A 13,103-nucleotide genomic window follows, 5' to 3' on the forward strand; every position below is an offset into this window, starting at 1 on the left:
TGGTTATTACATTCTTCTTCCGGATGAGATACGAGACGAAAATTCTCTTTTTTAACGTCAAATACTGTTATAGATGATTCGCAAGAAGCGGCACAAGTAGCACAATAGTCACCACATGCAGTCAGTCATCCAATATATAGCATCCTTTGTCCATGTAGGAGTTCCCCATAATCTAGGTACTAAATATGGGACATCACAAGGCTTTTCCCAGCATGTTTTCGTTTCAGAATCATCCAAATTATCAGACAATAATATGTTAAGAGGTCATCTATAAGTTATCCCTAAAAAAAACTTTTAACTCTATAAAGATTTGAAGTTCATGATACTTCCATCTAACCACTCTAGTTCTACATCTCCTTTTCTTTTGCTTGCTTTTGAAGAATTAACCCAAATAGCCGCCCCTAATAACTTATAATTAAAAATAGTTGGTGGAGATATAATATATGCATAATTTATATATTGTATGTGTATAATTGTGTATAATTAATATATAATTTGTATATATGACTAGAAAAAGTAAACAATTAATATGGTCGGTTATTTATGTAAAGATCCCGCTTTTTCCCAAAGTAGATAGCACACAAAAACAATTAGCTTATTGGGAAATAAGTACTTCGTCTGCCTCGAATAAGATGGAATTGTCACTACTTTTGGAGTCAAATAAAAGACTCTAACTTCTGGTACTTCTATATGATTCAATTTCTAATATATAAGTTAACTGTAAAAATATTTTAAAATCTAATATTCACATTTACACCGAAAAAATGTACTTAGTGTTCTGGAGATTGTCATCTTCCTTAAGTCGGAATAGTAGTATTTCTCGAAGAAAAAGATGGACAATAAAATTTCAACGTAATAAATAAAGTAGGAAGCTTCTTTGACAAATCGGAAAAATCAATAGAAAGAAGTTTAAAGTTCTTTAATTCCCACATTATTTTTCTGAGACCATCCGTAAATCATGATAAGATTGTCATTTTTCTAGATATATTTTCTAGTCCTCGATCTTTCAAGACAGATTGAATAATGTTAAATTCGAAAAAAGTTATAAAATTAAGCAGTACTTCTAATCTGACTTTGAGATTTCTTTCAGTTTCAGGTCAAGTAAAATAGGTAATTGAAGTTCTTTTTCCTTCATAACAGAGCCTGATTACTCGCTAATACAAACCTTCTTTTTTCCCTTCCTAATTATATCAAGGGAGGGGTGGAGGGCGAAAGGAATACTATATCGCTGATGGAGTTTGAACCATCCACCTCAATTCCGAATCCAAAATCTTTTCTTGGTCGGATACCATATTGAACTGTGTGATCACTTAATCTAAATGTTTAATCTTTTAAAGCGAGATGATCACACTTTAATCTAAATGTCTTCTACTGGTGGCTATCACATGTGGCATGTCTATCAGCAACTTTATTGAAGAACCAAATAATAGTTTCTGCTATAAAAATAATTTTGCCGCCACTTATAGCATTCATCAGACAACTTTAAAATGTGAAGCATACACATAGTGAAGCCTCTTCAAGAGGGTTCTTCGTCGGTAAATACTTTGCCCGTACCCAATGTTTACATCAAACCAAACAATTTAACCTTAGTAGTTAGTATAAATTAAAATGAGAATACACGGTTAGGTGACAAATGTGTGTATGCGAGATACACATCTTGCATTCATCGTTTTGGTGTAATCACAGGGTGCGGGTAAATTTTTACCATTATTTGTACTCCCACTAGAGAGTATTGATAATATATTGTGTAGACTGTTCATAATATGCTTGTCATTATTATGTCCAAGAAATGAAGAATAGATCATGAAATTGTAGTTACACAGAAAAGCATCATCTGTTAATCTGACTAGTATGGTTAGTCCACTACTTGTGTAACCAAATGTAGTTAGCAAGAAAATGATGAAGATGGGAATAATTTTCTTGTTTCTTTTCTATCTGGTTCTCCATCAGTTTTCTGGGAAAGCAATGAATCAGTTAAAAATCATCAAAACATGGTTCAATATCTAAAAGAACATAACTTCAAATTGGTCTAAAAACCTTCAATGTTGGTCAGGGAGGAGTAAAGAGAAAAACTAGTCCTCGTCGTTGTTAATTGTGCTTACCATACCACCCTCATGCCACTTCAGAAATCCTTCCTCAAGAGCCTCTCTCATCCATTGGTGCCGGCAACATTCAATTGCCTCAGGAATTGTTAGCCAACTTCTTTTCCGGCGGTTCTGTTCTGGCCAACAATCAAGCTCTTCCTTTACAAACAAAGCAAACATGGCAGCTCTACACAGACCTTCTGGACTGTACTCGTCTTGAAGTGTTTTGCTTTTAAAGAGGTAATATCCCAAAAAATGCTGAAAAGAAGAGGTATAAATCCCACGGATTCATGGAAAACAAAAATACAAGGGAATCACATAACTTCTACATATGCTGACCTACAAGTTTATTTATATAAGTTACTTGTTTAAAAACAAAAAGTTGACCGACGACAATCTAAACTGAGACAAGTATATTTCTTTAGTAAGTTACTATGATAAATTTAATATTACTGTACTTGGACCAATTAATGAACTTTAGCTTCGACTCTTCTAAAATATTCTAAAATAAAGTTCACCCTTCATTAAATGTTATTACTTGTGTTGTGCGGACTCTTCAAAATCCCAGCCGCACCCGTGTCAACACGTCATGGGTGTGGGTATGGGTGTGAGATCCATACCGGATTTGGTCAACTTACCTTGGGTACTTTGACTACATTCTATGACCAAGAAGTACAGATTGATTGGGCATTTGGTTTGATTTTTGGGTTTATGTCATATATATATAGTTATATTAAGTATGAGAATGCTTTTCTATTATGTGATATAAAGAATAAAATTTTATTAGTTTTAGTTCAATAACTTTATACTAGTTGAAATATAGACTTTATATAGTCGTAATATACATTTATAAGCCATACCCCGACATCCCTATCCGAACCGGATCCATACCCCGACATCCCTATCCGAACCTGGATCCATACCTCCGAATCCTAAAATTCATGTGATGAAAAATCCAAACTCTAGATCCGCACATGAATCGGATACTTGCACCCGAGTCCGAGCAACATAGACTATTGTAGTTCTATTATTTTTATTACAGACGACAGTAGCTTTCTTTGGAAGAGAGAACTATATTGAAGTTCTTATCACATCACGATGCTAAAAAGGAGCGGGTCAGAATTAGTATCATATTGTAAAAAGTTCACCCCATTAATAATAAAACAACTTACTGAGCAGAAAGGAGTAAAGATGATTAAGCAACAAAAAGACACGACCACATGCAAAGCTCAAAGGCAGTGGAAATGTCGCTTTTGCCAATGTGGTCTACTTAACATGCAAAATACATCTAGCAAAACCCACTAAAGCATGATGAACCTCCATGCGGCAGGGAATAACTTATTAGTGTATCCAAATGCTACAGAATAAATGAAGATAGGATACAACAATCTCACCACTAAATCCCCACGAACTCCAGCCTCCTCTATGGCTTCACGAACAGCTGCCTCTTTAACTGTTTCATCATTTTCCCACCCTCCCTATATATACAAAGACAGAGATGTCAATTAACAGCACTCATAGACATCTTGACAGCTCTAAGGCAAAATAAACATGAATAGAAAGAGCTTATTCTCCAATATCGTGGTGCTGCTAATAACTGAAAAAGCAGAAACCGGAACCAAAAAAAAAAAGAACAATTAAAGAAAAGAAGAAGAAGTCTATCAAGTCAAGTGTAATGTCTGAAAGAAAAAAAGGAGAACCAACTGTAAATGCCAATTCACTGGTTCAAGTATGCGCTGATGCTTGTCTACCTTTGATTGAATAAAATACTAGTAGTGCTACCAGGTTGCAATGCAGCAACATATAACTAGCATAATTAGTCATAAAGAGAATGAAGCATGTGAAACATGGTTACTGTATTTTACAAGAACATTAAAGAGTGAAGCTTGTCAATCGTCAACGTAAAACTTGGTATTTTTTTCGTTGTTAAACTTGGTAAGGTTCAGTTTCACGGTGGAGGAAGAATGTCAGCAAATCTCTTAGTTATGAGGTTAAAATACAAAGTGCTAAAAAGGACCTTACGATCAAATCCATCAGAAGACAAAGTCACATAAGGTAACTTAATGATAGCCCAAGAAAACACTTTAATCATTAGAACTACCTTAACATATTGCTCGAAATCCAATAGAACAATTCTCACCTTCGGAAACAGAAGACCAGGCCCGCTTGTTGAGTTTATCATCAGTACTTCGACTATCTTTTTGGATGTGTCACCACCATTTTGTTCCGTATCCCTGAACTTAAACGGAATACACCTGCAGCAACTCTGGTGAGAATTCAGAATAGACAGGTTCCGAGAAAATATTATTCTGATTTCAAATGCAAACCCAGGAAGTTAAAAAGGGGTAGTTGCCCACTGTTTTCACATCCTTTAAGAATTAAAAGAATTTTGACAAATGAAAGTCATCAACAAAAGTTCCAACTACCAGGGGACTGAAACCCATAATAAAGAGAGATTGAGAGACAACTTTAAGAGACATGCTTAGTATTTGATTGGAAGAGCTAAAATTTCAGATCTGAGCTTACTTTAGGAGCCAAAAGATTAAGAGACTTTTGCTCCATAAAATCCATATACTTCTTCTATTCTAAGAGCATAATTTCCGATACTTTCTAGCCACGGAAGGATTTCTCTTGTGTTCCTGAACTTTTCTACTTTGTGCTGTTGCTTCTCTATAACTTTTCTAATCACACATCACGTATTCTATTACATCACATACCCTTAGAAGAGTCCGAACAGCAAAATACTCGAAAATCAACTATCCTTAACAATATAGAACATGGAAGATCCAGTCACTGCAAGTGCTCAGTGCTTTTCCTTCTCACCTTTTTGAGCTTAGAATAATCTCATCGCATGACTGTCTCAGTGGAGCCATGGTACCAGTTTGATCGTGATAGGGTCAATGGATTCTTTGTTCACTGCTGTCAATTAACTCTGCACTCATGATGATGAAGATAACGAGAGATTCACTACATGGTTTTTGTGCTTCATTTATGTTTTATGCCATGGCTTATGAGTTATGACTCCATCTCGAAGGAGATGTTAAGCAAAATAAGAACCAAAACTAGATATAGAGTAAGTGTAATGAGAAGGATAAGGATAGCTACCTTCTGATTGGATCAGCAAAAGAAATTACGATAAGAAGAAACAGCGGGAAACAAAAATTATTTCACCCCTATAAGTCTATAACCCCAATTCTGATTTATCTTAAGCTTATCCAATCACAAACCGCCTCCAAAAGAAATTATAAATAATGTTGAATTGGAAAACCAAAAACATAAAATTAACTCAGACCAGATAGGGCCACCCAATTCCTACATTCCAGATTTACAAGATTCATTGTTTTTCTTTTACCTCCTCAAATTTTACTTCTTTTTTAATAAGCAACTTAAAGAGAACAATGGCAGCCTATTCCAACATGTCTTAACAGTTCTTGAGTACTACTCTTTAGAAAAGACTTCAACTTCTTCTTTTTTTCAATGACGGTAGTGTACGGGTACACTACCGTACAACAACAACAAACCCAGTATAATCCCACAAGTGGGGTCTGGGGAGGGTAGACCTTCATTTTCTCTCGTGCCGAGGGTCTACTGCAAACAATCTCTCTACATTCACTGTAGGGGTAAGGTCTACGTACTATCTACCCTCTCCAAACCCCACTTGTAGGCCAGTTTGCGGCATGACTATTCCACCGGGTATCTGCTACCACCACGAGCACAAGTATTGGGTCTTGGGCAAATTCACCAAGTATTTTCTTTTTGCCCCCGCTAGATTCGAACCTGAGACCTCGTGGTTCTCCATCAACTTCATTGGTCACTAGGCCACACCCTTAAGTTACAAAAGACTTCAACGTTTTTAAGACACTAAGCTTTATTAGTCTACAAAAAGCTAAAAGATTGCCCTTTTTCTTCAAATCAAATTGCACAAACCCAATACCTCAAGCAAATTTAACAAAAGAAAAAGCTAAGATAAAGAACTACAAATGCCTAATAACAGAAAAGGAACGAGCACAAAATCTTGAAACTTAGAGAAAAATCAGATACCAAAAATACCCACATTCAATAATAAGAACCAAGCAGAACCTAATGAGCAAAAAGCAAAATAAATCCAAACGAAATAGAGAATAATTAAATAAGGAAAAGGAAAAAGAAAGATACCCAGCAATGAGTCGATAACCTTCTTCATATCGCTGTTGATGCCGACCCGTTCGAGCTACCAATTCAGACATTTATATTCAAATATCTATTAATATATACAAAAAAAATTGCTAAAGCTGGTAAATCCAATAATGCATAAAGCCCTTAACCATATTTATCCCTTCTGCATTGTAAAAATTCAACCTTTTTTCTCTTCATAAACAGCAAAAAAAGTTGTTCCCATTTTCTTGGTTTTGTCAGAAAAATTGAGAAACAATGGTGAAAAGAGGGAGAAAAAAGGGAAAAGGGTGTTAAAAGCAGCGCATGAATCGGAGCAACATGGGGTCTGACGTGGTCAGTCAGTCAATTTTTAAATATTTTATTTATTATTATTACTGTAAGTTTTTACTTTTTTTTTTTGTTTTCAGTTCGCTTACGAACTTTTTGTGGATACTTGAAAAAAACATAGAAATAAAAAAGTAAAAACAAGGAATAAAAAAAAAGAAAAATCCTTGTAGAAAAATTCACGTTGTTTGATTTACAACCTAGTGGATTTTTGCCATAACATTCGAAACAAAGACTAGACCCATCGCCAATGAGCTTACTGTTCGTACTCTTTTCGTCTTAGGACAATTCAAAATATTTGACACAGTATAAATTATAGAGTATATACTATATACTTTCAAATTGTTTAAAAAGATAAATTCATTATATTATTTACATTGTAGTAACTTTTACTCAAATGTTTTCTATTTTTTTAAACCAAAAAAATAATATTATGTTATATCATCATTAATATATTTTAGAACAAATTAGGGTATTATCGTTTTTAGCCCGCCCCAGAAACTATTTACATTTGGTAGCCGAAAAAGTGTATCAAATTTATATAATTTTTGTATATAACATACATAATGCATATACATACAAAAATTATACATTTTTTCGTCTATTATTTTGAGAGTGTTACACATTGTCATTTTTCCAACAAATTACACTCTTTGTCTGTTGGGCCAACAGATCAACTGATCTTGACCCATAATTTTGTTAGATCTTTATTTTAATGATGAAAAATAATGTATTCTTATTGCATGCAATCAATGATCTCTGAAAAGTAGACGTTGCGAAGCAGAATAATCAAGGAATGAAATATGAGCCAACTAAGGATCTGGGAAGCTATCTAAGGAAGGAAGGCTAAGATAGCATAATCAATTTAGCGGAAAATCTACTTCTTATTTTTAATCACGAGCATCAAGGAATATCACAATATAATCTTGATCTCCAATCACGGACGTTTAGGACAATCACATCAAACATGTTGTATGGAAGTTCTGCAAAGCCAATTAGTTACGTTATTTAAGGGAACCATGCCTATCACACCGAGCTTCAAGGATCAACAATAGGAAAGTTCCAACCTTATTCTTGGAAGGAATCAATTAAGATTCACTCCAAGGATCAATTCATTTGGGTTGCCCATCTCTCGAAGATCTGCTTCGGTCAGAAGATCTTCCCTCAAGACATATATATACTGTCAAAGGCTCAATGAAAAGATATACTTTGATCAAACTAACTTCAAGCTTTTTGTTATATCATTGTAGTATTGTAACACTTCGTAAATTTGAACTAGGTATGGACGTGTTAAATGAGTATTAATATGACATCTTAGACATATGAATTCCTATCGGGATGAGTATGGGTTGAAATACGTATTTTGGAATCAAGACGGAGAGTGGGATGCATAAGATTCGATAAAATCGACTAAGTTTATAAAAGGTCTGTTTTCCAGAAGGATCTCGTGAAAATATGTAAGGAATTTGGTAAAACTTAAAATATGTAAGTTGTATCTCTTTGAAATATCTTTCCAACTATATATTGTGGAGCCTGAACGGATCTCTGTACAAAAAGTTATGTGCGTTTTACTGGACAATGCGCAGTATGCGGTTAGGTCTTCAGGTGTGCGGGAGCGCACCCGGGGGGTCATTTTAAAAGCCTTAATTCATCCCCCACACCCCAAAACATAAAAACTTGCTCTAAAAAGAAAAGCTCTCAAAAAACTAACGCTTCAAAGGTCCCTCCACCATCCAAGGTAAGTTCTAATGGTGATCCTAAGTTTATTTCAATTCTCCAACATCTTATTAACATGGGTAAACCCTTCAAATCATTAGATATTCGATTGGGACATCAGTTTTGAGAAACGAAACCCTAGAACTCGAAATCAAGAGGATTAAACGTCAAAAGGTAATATTTTCACCCTCTAAATGATTATAGCATTGGATTAATAATTATAGATTCTAAATTCATGATATATGAGTTGATGGTTTTGATTGAAAAGCATGAATGATTATATGTATGGGTTGTTGATTGTTGATATTGGTTAAGGGTGTTATTTATCTTATGGATGATGAAGAATGATATTGATTATAAGAAATGTGAGATTTTAGAATTTATCTCGAAGCAAGAGAATGGGTTGTTGGGTGTAGAAACATCATTAATGAGGGTTACGAGGCTTTACGTCCATAAAGTGTTTGATGAAATGTCTAAGTAACCAAAACATGAGTATTATTGCTAATATGGAATCCCTTTGACTAGTATTGATATAGATTAAAGTTGAAAGGGTTGGCGAATATTGTATTATGCTCAAGAGCAGGAAGTTAAGGTATGTGAGTCTAACTCTCTATGTTTGGGAATATTAATGATTCTCCCTACACTACTATCTTTTACGACGTTACTAATTGCCTCAGAAATATAGTTAAGCTTAGTTCCTTGAATAGTTGTAGAACTTCTATTCTCTAGCTTCGTAATCCGTTCATGACTTTCATTCCGAACGTTGTGAGCTCAGTGTGTAATCAATATAGACTTGTGTTTGATGCCCATGAGTCTCGGTCTAGATTACTTAGCATGCCATAAACAGTTGAAACATAAGTTTTCATAATCTGTTCAAGAATACTTGTCTGAGTTTAGTCCTATTCAGTATTCTAGTATTATGTAACTCAATATGATTCAATATTTTAGCATCATGTATTGTAGTATGATTCTTAGTTCCTGAATTTAAATCCCTGAATGTCGAACACCTGTATTTGGACCCGAGGCCGCAGTTTATACTTTATGCATGTTTGGGCCTAAGACCACAGTTAATGCTTTATGCATCTTTGGTCCTGAGGCCGCAGTTTATGCTTTATGCATTTTTAGGTCTGAGCCCGCAATTATGTATACGTATACTTGGGCTCGAGGCCGCAACTTATGCATGTATATATTAGGCCTAAGGCCGCAATTTATTTATTCAGATAAACAAGTTGTTCATCATTCAGAAGAGAGAATATTCATATCCTTACTTCCTTTGTTCAGTTTAGTTATCAGTTATCAGTTATCATTTCAGTTATCAATTATCATTTCAGTTATCAGTTATCATTTCAGTTTTAGTTTCAGCAGTTATCGTTTCAGTTATCAGATATTAGTTATCACTTCAATTATCAGTTCTCAATTTAGTTTCAGTTTCAGCATTTATAGTTCTTTCTTTCAGTTGTCTTACATACCAGTGCAATTCAAATATATCGACGTCCCTTTTTACCTTGGGCCTACATCTCACGATGCAGGTAATGATTTACAAGTTGATGATTCAGAGCGCTATGATTCTCGTACCAGCTATTTGGTGAGCCCTAGTTCTTTCGGGGCATTATCATTACTTTACAGTAGTTTAAAAATTTACGGACAGTCAATGTTTTCAGTACTTCATTAGAGGCTTCACAGACTAGAGTAACAGTTAGACAGAGTCGCATGCTTTTCATGTTAAGCTATGTTGGCTACAAATATGTTTCGAAATTGTATTAGTATTTTCGCCCTTTGATTTATATCATTTAGACTTTCAGTATATCAACATGTGTAAGTTTATCTTCTGCATTCAGTATATTATGATATTACATGTTGATTAAGCCAACCTGTTGGTTCGCTCGGTTACATGTAGTTAGGCACCGGGTACTGTGTTATATCCAGGCCCAGGTTCGGGGCGTGACAAGTATATTCTAGATTTACTGTGTAATTAGTGGAGAGAAGAAAAAGAGAAAAATCACTGATAATGCATTGTATCAAAATCGTAGAAAGTCACCTGTGCTCTAAGATGCAGTTGGTGTATGCTTGTTCATGTGTACCGAAAAATTTCAAGGAACTTGAAGAGAGAACCCTCTTGCAACCCAAGTGGACTGGACTAGGATTCATATTGAATCTGAACGAGTATTAAAATATCCAGTTTCATTTACTTTATGCCCTTTACTTTATGTATTTACTATTTACCTCACATATAATCTTAGTCTTCTAAATGGCAAATCAGTCAATTACTTATAGCCTATTTGGCCAAACCGCACAAATCAGCTTATTTTGAAAAGTGTTTTTTCTCAAAAGTATTTTTGGAGAGAAACTACTATTTTCTACTTCTCCAAAACTGCTTCTATTTCTCCTTAAAAGCCATTTTTTTCCTTCCAAAAACTTGGCCAAACACTTCAACTTTTTAAAAAAAGTGCTTCTAGGATTGTAGAAACTTAGCCAAACAAGCTATTTATCACAAAAAGAAAGGATAACAATCCCCCCTTCCCTTTGTTCTTTCAAATTTTGCTTTTAATCCCGATTGGCCCAGGTTATATATAACGTGAATTTGTTTTTTCATTCTTTAGCCCACATTATTATTCCCACTCCATTACTTTCTCCAAGGGAACTAAACTCTCACACCCTCCTTAGCTAGCCTCTGGATGATGAACTTGAGGAGCTGAGGTTTCAAATTGTGTTCTAGATCTAAATTTTATTGAAGAATCACACCCTCCTTAGCTAGTGAAGGACGAAGATTTGAATTGGGTGTTAATAGTTATTTGGATTGGGTGTTATTTCAATCGATCGGAAACATTGAGAGGAGTTCAAATCTTAAGTTTGAAGTGATTTGGAGTTAAATTTTAGAAGAGTCTCAAGGAAGAGACAAGTTAATTTCAGTATAATGGTGTATAATATTGTATGATAAGTGTATAAACACATCTTGTACACTATATATATATATATATATATATATATATATACATACCTTGTAATAAAGTGTATAACATTATTGTATAAAAGTGTATAAACGTTTGTAAATGAACTTCTTTTATGATTTTCAGTTATAATTCTTGTTGAAAACCGGTCCAAATTTCCATTAAATGACTTTAAATTTTGTAAAAAACCTCTTATAAACTATTTCTAACTAGTCTAAACAACACCAACTCCAAATGGTGAGTTACCTCAAAAATCTTTCACTACCCAAATAAATTTGTTTGTTGACTAATGTTTGAGTCACGTAAATTGGGTTACAAGCTTGATGTTGTTTTTGATGTTTTGTTTTTAAAAACTACATAGCGATTTCGAAAACGTATTTAGATGGACTTATATAAAACAAAAAACTACATAGAATTAGCTCTTATTTGCTCTAATAAATATTTGCACGTTAACATGGACTTATATAGATACACAAGAATTCCAAATTAAATAACGAAATAAATAATTCAAGAAACATTTTTCCAATAAATAATCCTTCTTACCATAAATATAATCCTTCTTACCATAAAAGAATCCCACAAGAGTTTTTACTTTAATAATCCAATTTTAGCCCAAATTTACTTGGGTGGCAAGATGTTTTTTCTTATATTTTTCAGCCGCATAAAATGTCATATACGTAAAACATCAAATATAGCTGTTTTCCGGTTTAACCAGCCCTCCTTTCAACCACCCAAAGGAAACAAAATGGCCAGGATTCTTTTACTGGGGAAAACTACAAAGCATAGTGTTCCCAAAAATGATAGCCGTCAAAATCTATATTTTTGTATATCAATGTATACTATATATATTTTAAATATATTTTTTTATATATTTAACTAACAATAATTATTTTTGGCCAACCGGCTAAATGTGTAACTTGCCCATTTAACTTTTTTGACCCAAATTAGTATATAGGAAAATGTTATGGTTGGATAATTCTTTAATTTCAACTTGTGAAAATAATGAAAAATAAATAATTCTTCCGATAATGCTTGCTTCCCTTTCACATATTTGCGAGCGCACACCCTTCGCCGAAAATTATACTGCGTATATAAGTCAAGTATTGCTTTATATGGCAATATATTATATTTTGAACACCCTTAACACAGTTGAATGAAGCGGTTCAGGGTGTTCAAAGTGATTTGTTGTTCACGATTTTAAAGTTTTACCCATTTTATTTGCCAAAACTAAACGGAGACCATCGTGTATGGTCTATTTGATTCTTTTTCAATCTAAAATTTTTTCTAATAAAACAATTCTTAAAACTTAAAATTTATGCAGAAATAAACAACTAATCTTAAAAGTAAATTTTTAACTAAAAATTATTTCTTAAATAAATTTTATAATTTAAAAGTCAAGCTCTACAAAAATTTCTTCAACAAAAGCTATCTACAAACTACAAATCCTCTCGACTCACTCTTTCCTTTAGTTTTATGCTTACTTTTATTAGTAAAATTTTTAATGTTGTCTTTTTGTTATTTTAATTTTGATTTATAAAACCAAAACTAAACGGAAACCACCGTATGTGGTCTATTTGGCTCTTTTTCAAATAGTTTATACAATACATCGACAAAAACAATTATTGACTTGTTTAAAGTTTGAACATCCTTGGTGCGATTCCTCGCTATGCCACCAATCGCAGTGTATAACACATCGAATATATGTATACCAAATTATGCATTATCATACCATGTAATTTTTCCTTCATATAAACCAACTCCATCCTTTAGTTCTCGAATTTAAATCAAAGAATATATTGGAAAAAATGGACAAGTAATACGTATTATGTTCTTGGTTTCTGTTGGTTGTCTCCTTCATTACATCACACGTAAGGAG

General features: G+C 33.7%; 1 protein-coding gene across 2 annotated transcripts; it reads right to left on the minus strand.

The window, feature by feature from the left end:
- Positions 1-1,902: 1,902 nt before the first annotated feature.
- Positions 1,903-6,497, minus strand: LOC107806800 (nudix hydrolase 16, mitochondrial). Of its 2 annotated transcripts, none has more exons than XM_016631039.2 (4): positions 6,240-6,497; positions 4,225-4,339; positions 3,479-3,562; positions 1,903-2,342 (listed from the first exon to the last, which is right to left on the minus strand). In XM_016631039.2, the coding sequence occupies exons 1-4, from the start codon at positions 6,308-6,310 to the stop codon at positions 2,073-2,075; spliced, it is 540 nt and encodes a 179-aa protein (XP_016486525.1). In that variant the 5' UTR covers positions 6,311-6,497; the 3' UTR covers positions 1,903-2,072. The 2 variants fall into 2 exon arrangements, with proteins under 2 accessions (XP_016486525.1, XP_016486526.1); XM_016631040.2 differs by lacking the exon at positions 6,240-6,497 and adding an exon at positions 4,908-5,092.
- Between the last annotated feature and the right edge of the window lie 6,606 nt (positions 6,498-13,103).

The sequence above is a fragment of the Nicotiana tabacum genome, chromosome 24 (assembly GCF_000715075.1).
Source record: "Nicotiana tabacum cultivar K326 chromosome 24, ASM71507v2, whole genome shotgun sequence".
In the NCBI taxonomy this organism is placed as follows: Eukaryota; Viridiplantae; Streptophyta; class Magnoliopsida; order Solanales; family Solanaceae; genus Nicotiana; species Nicotiana tabacum.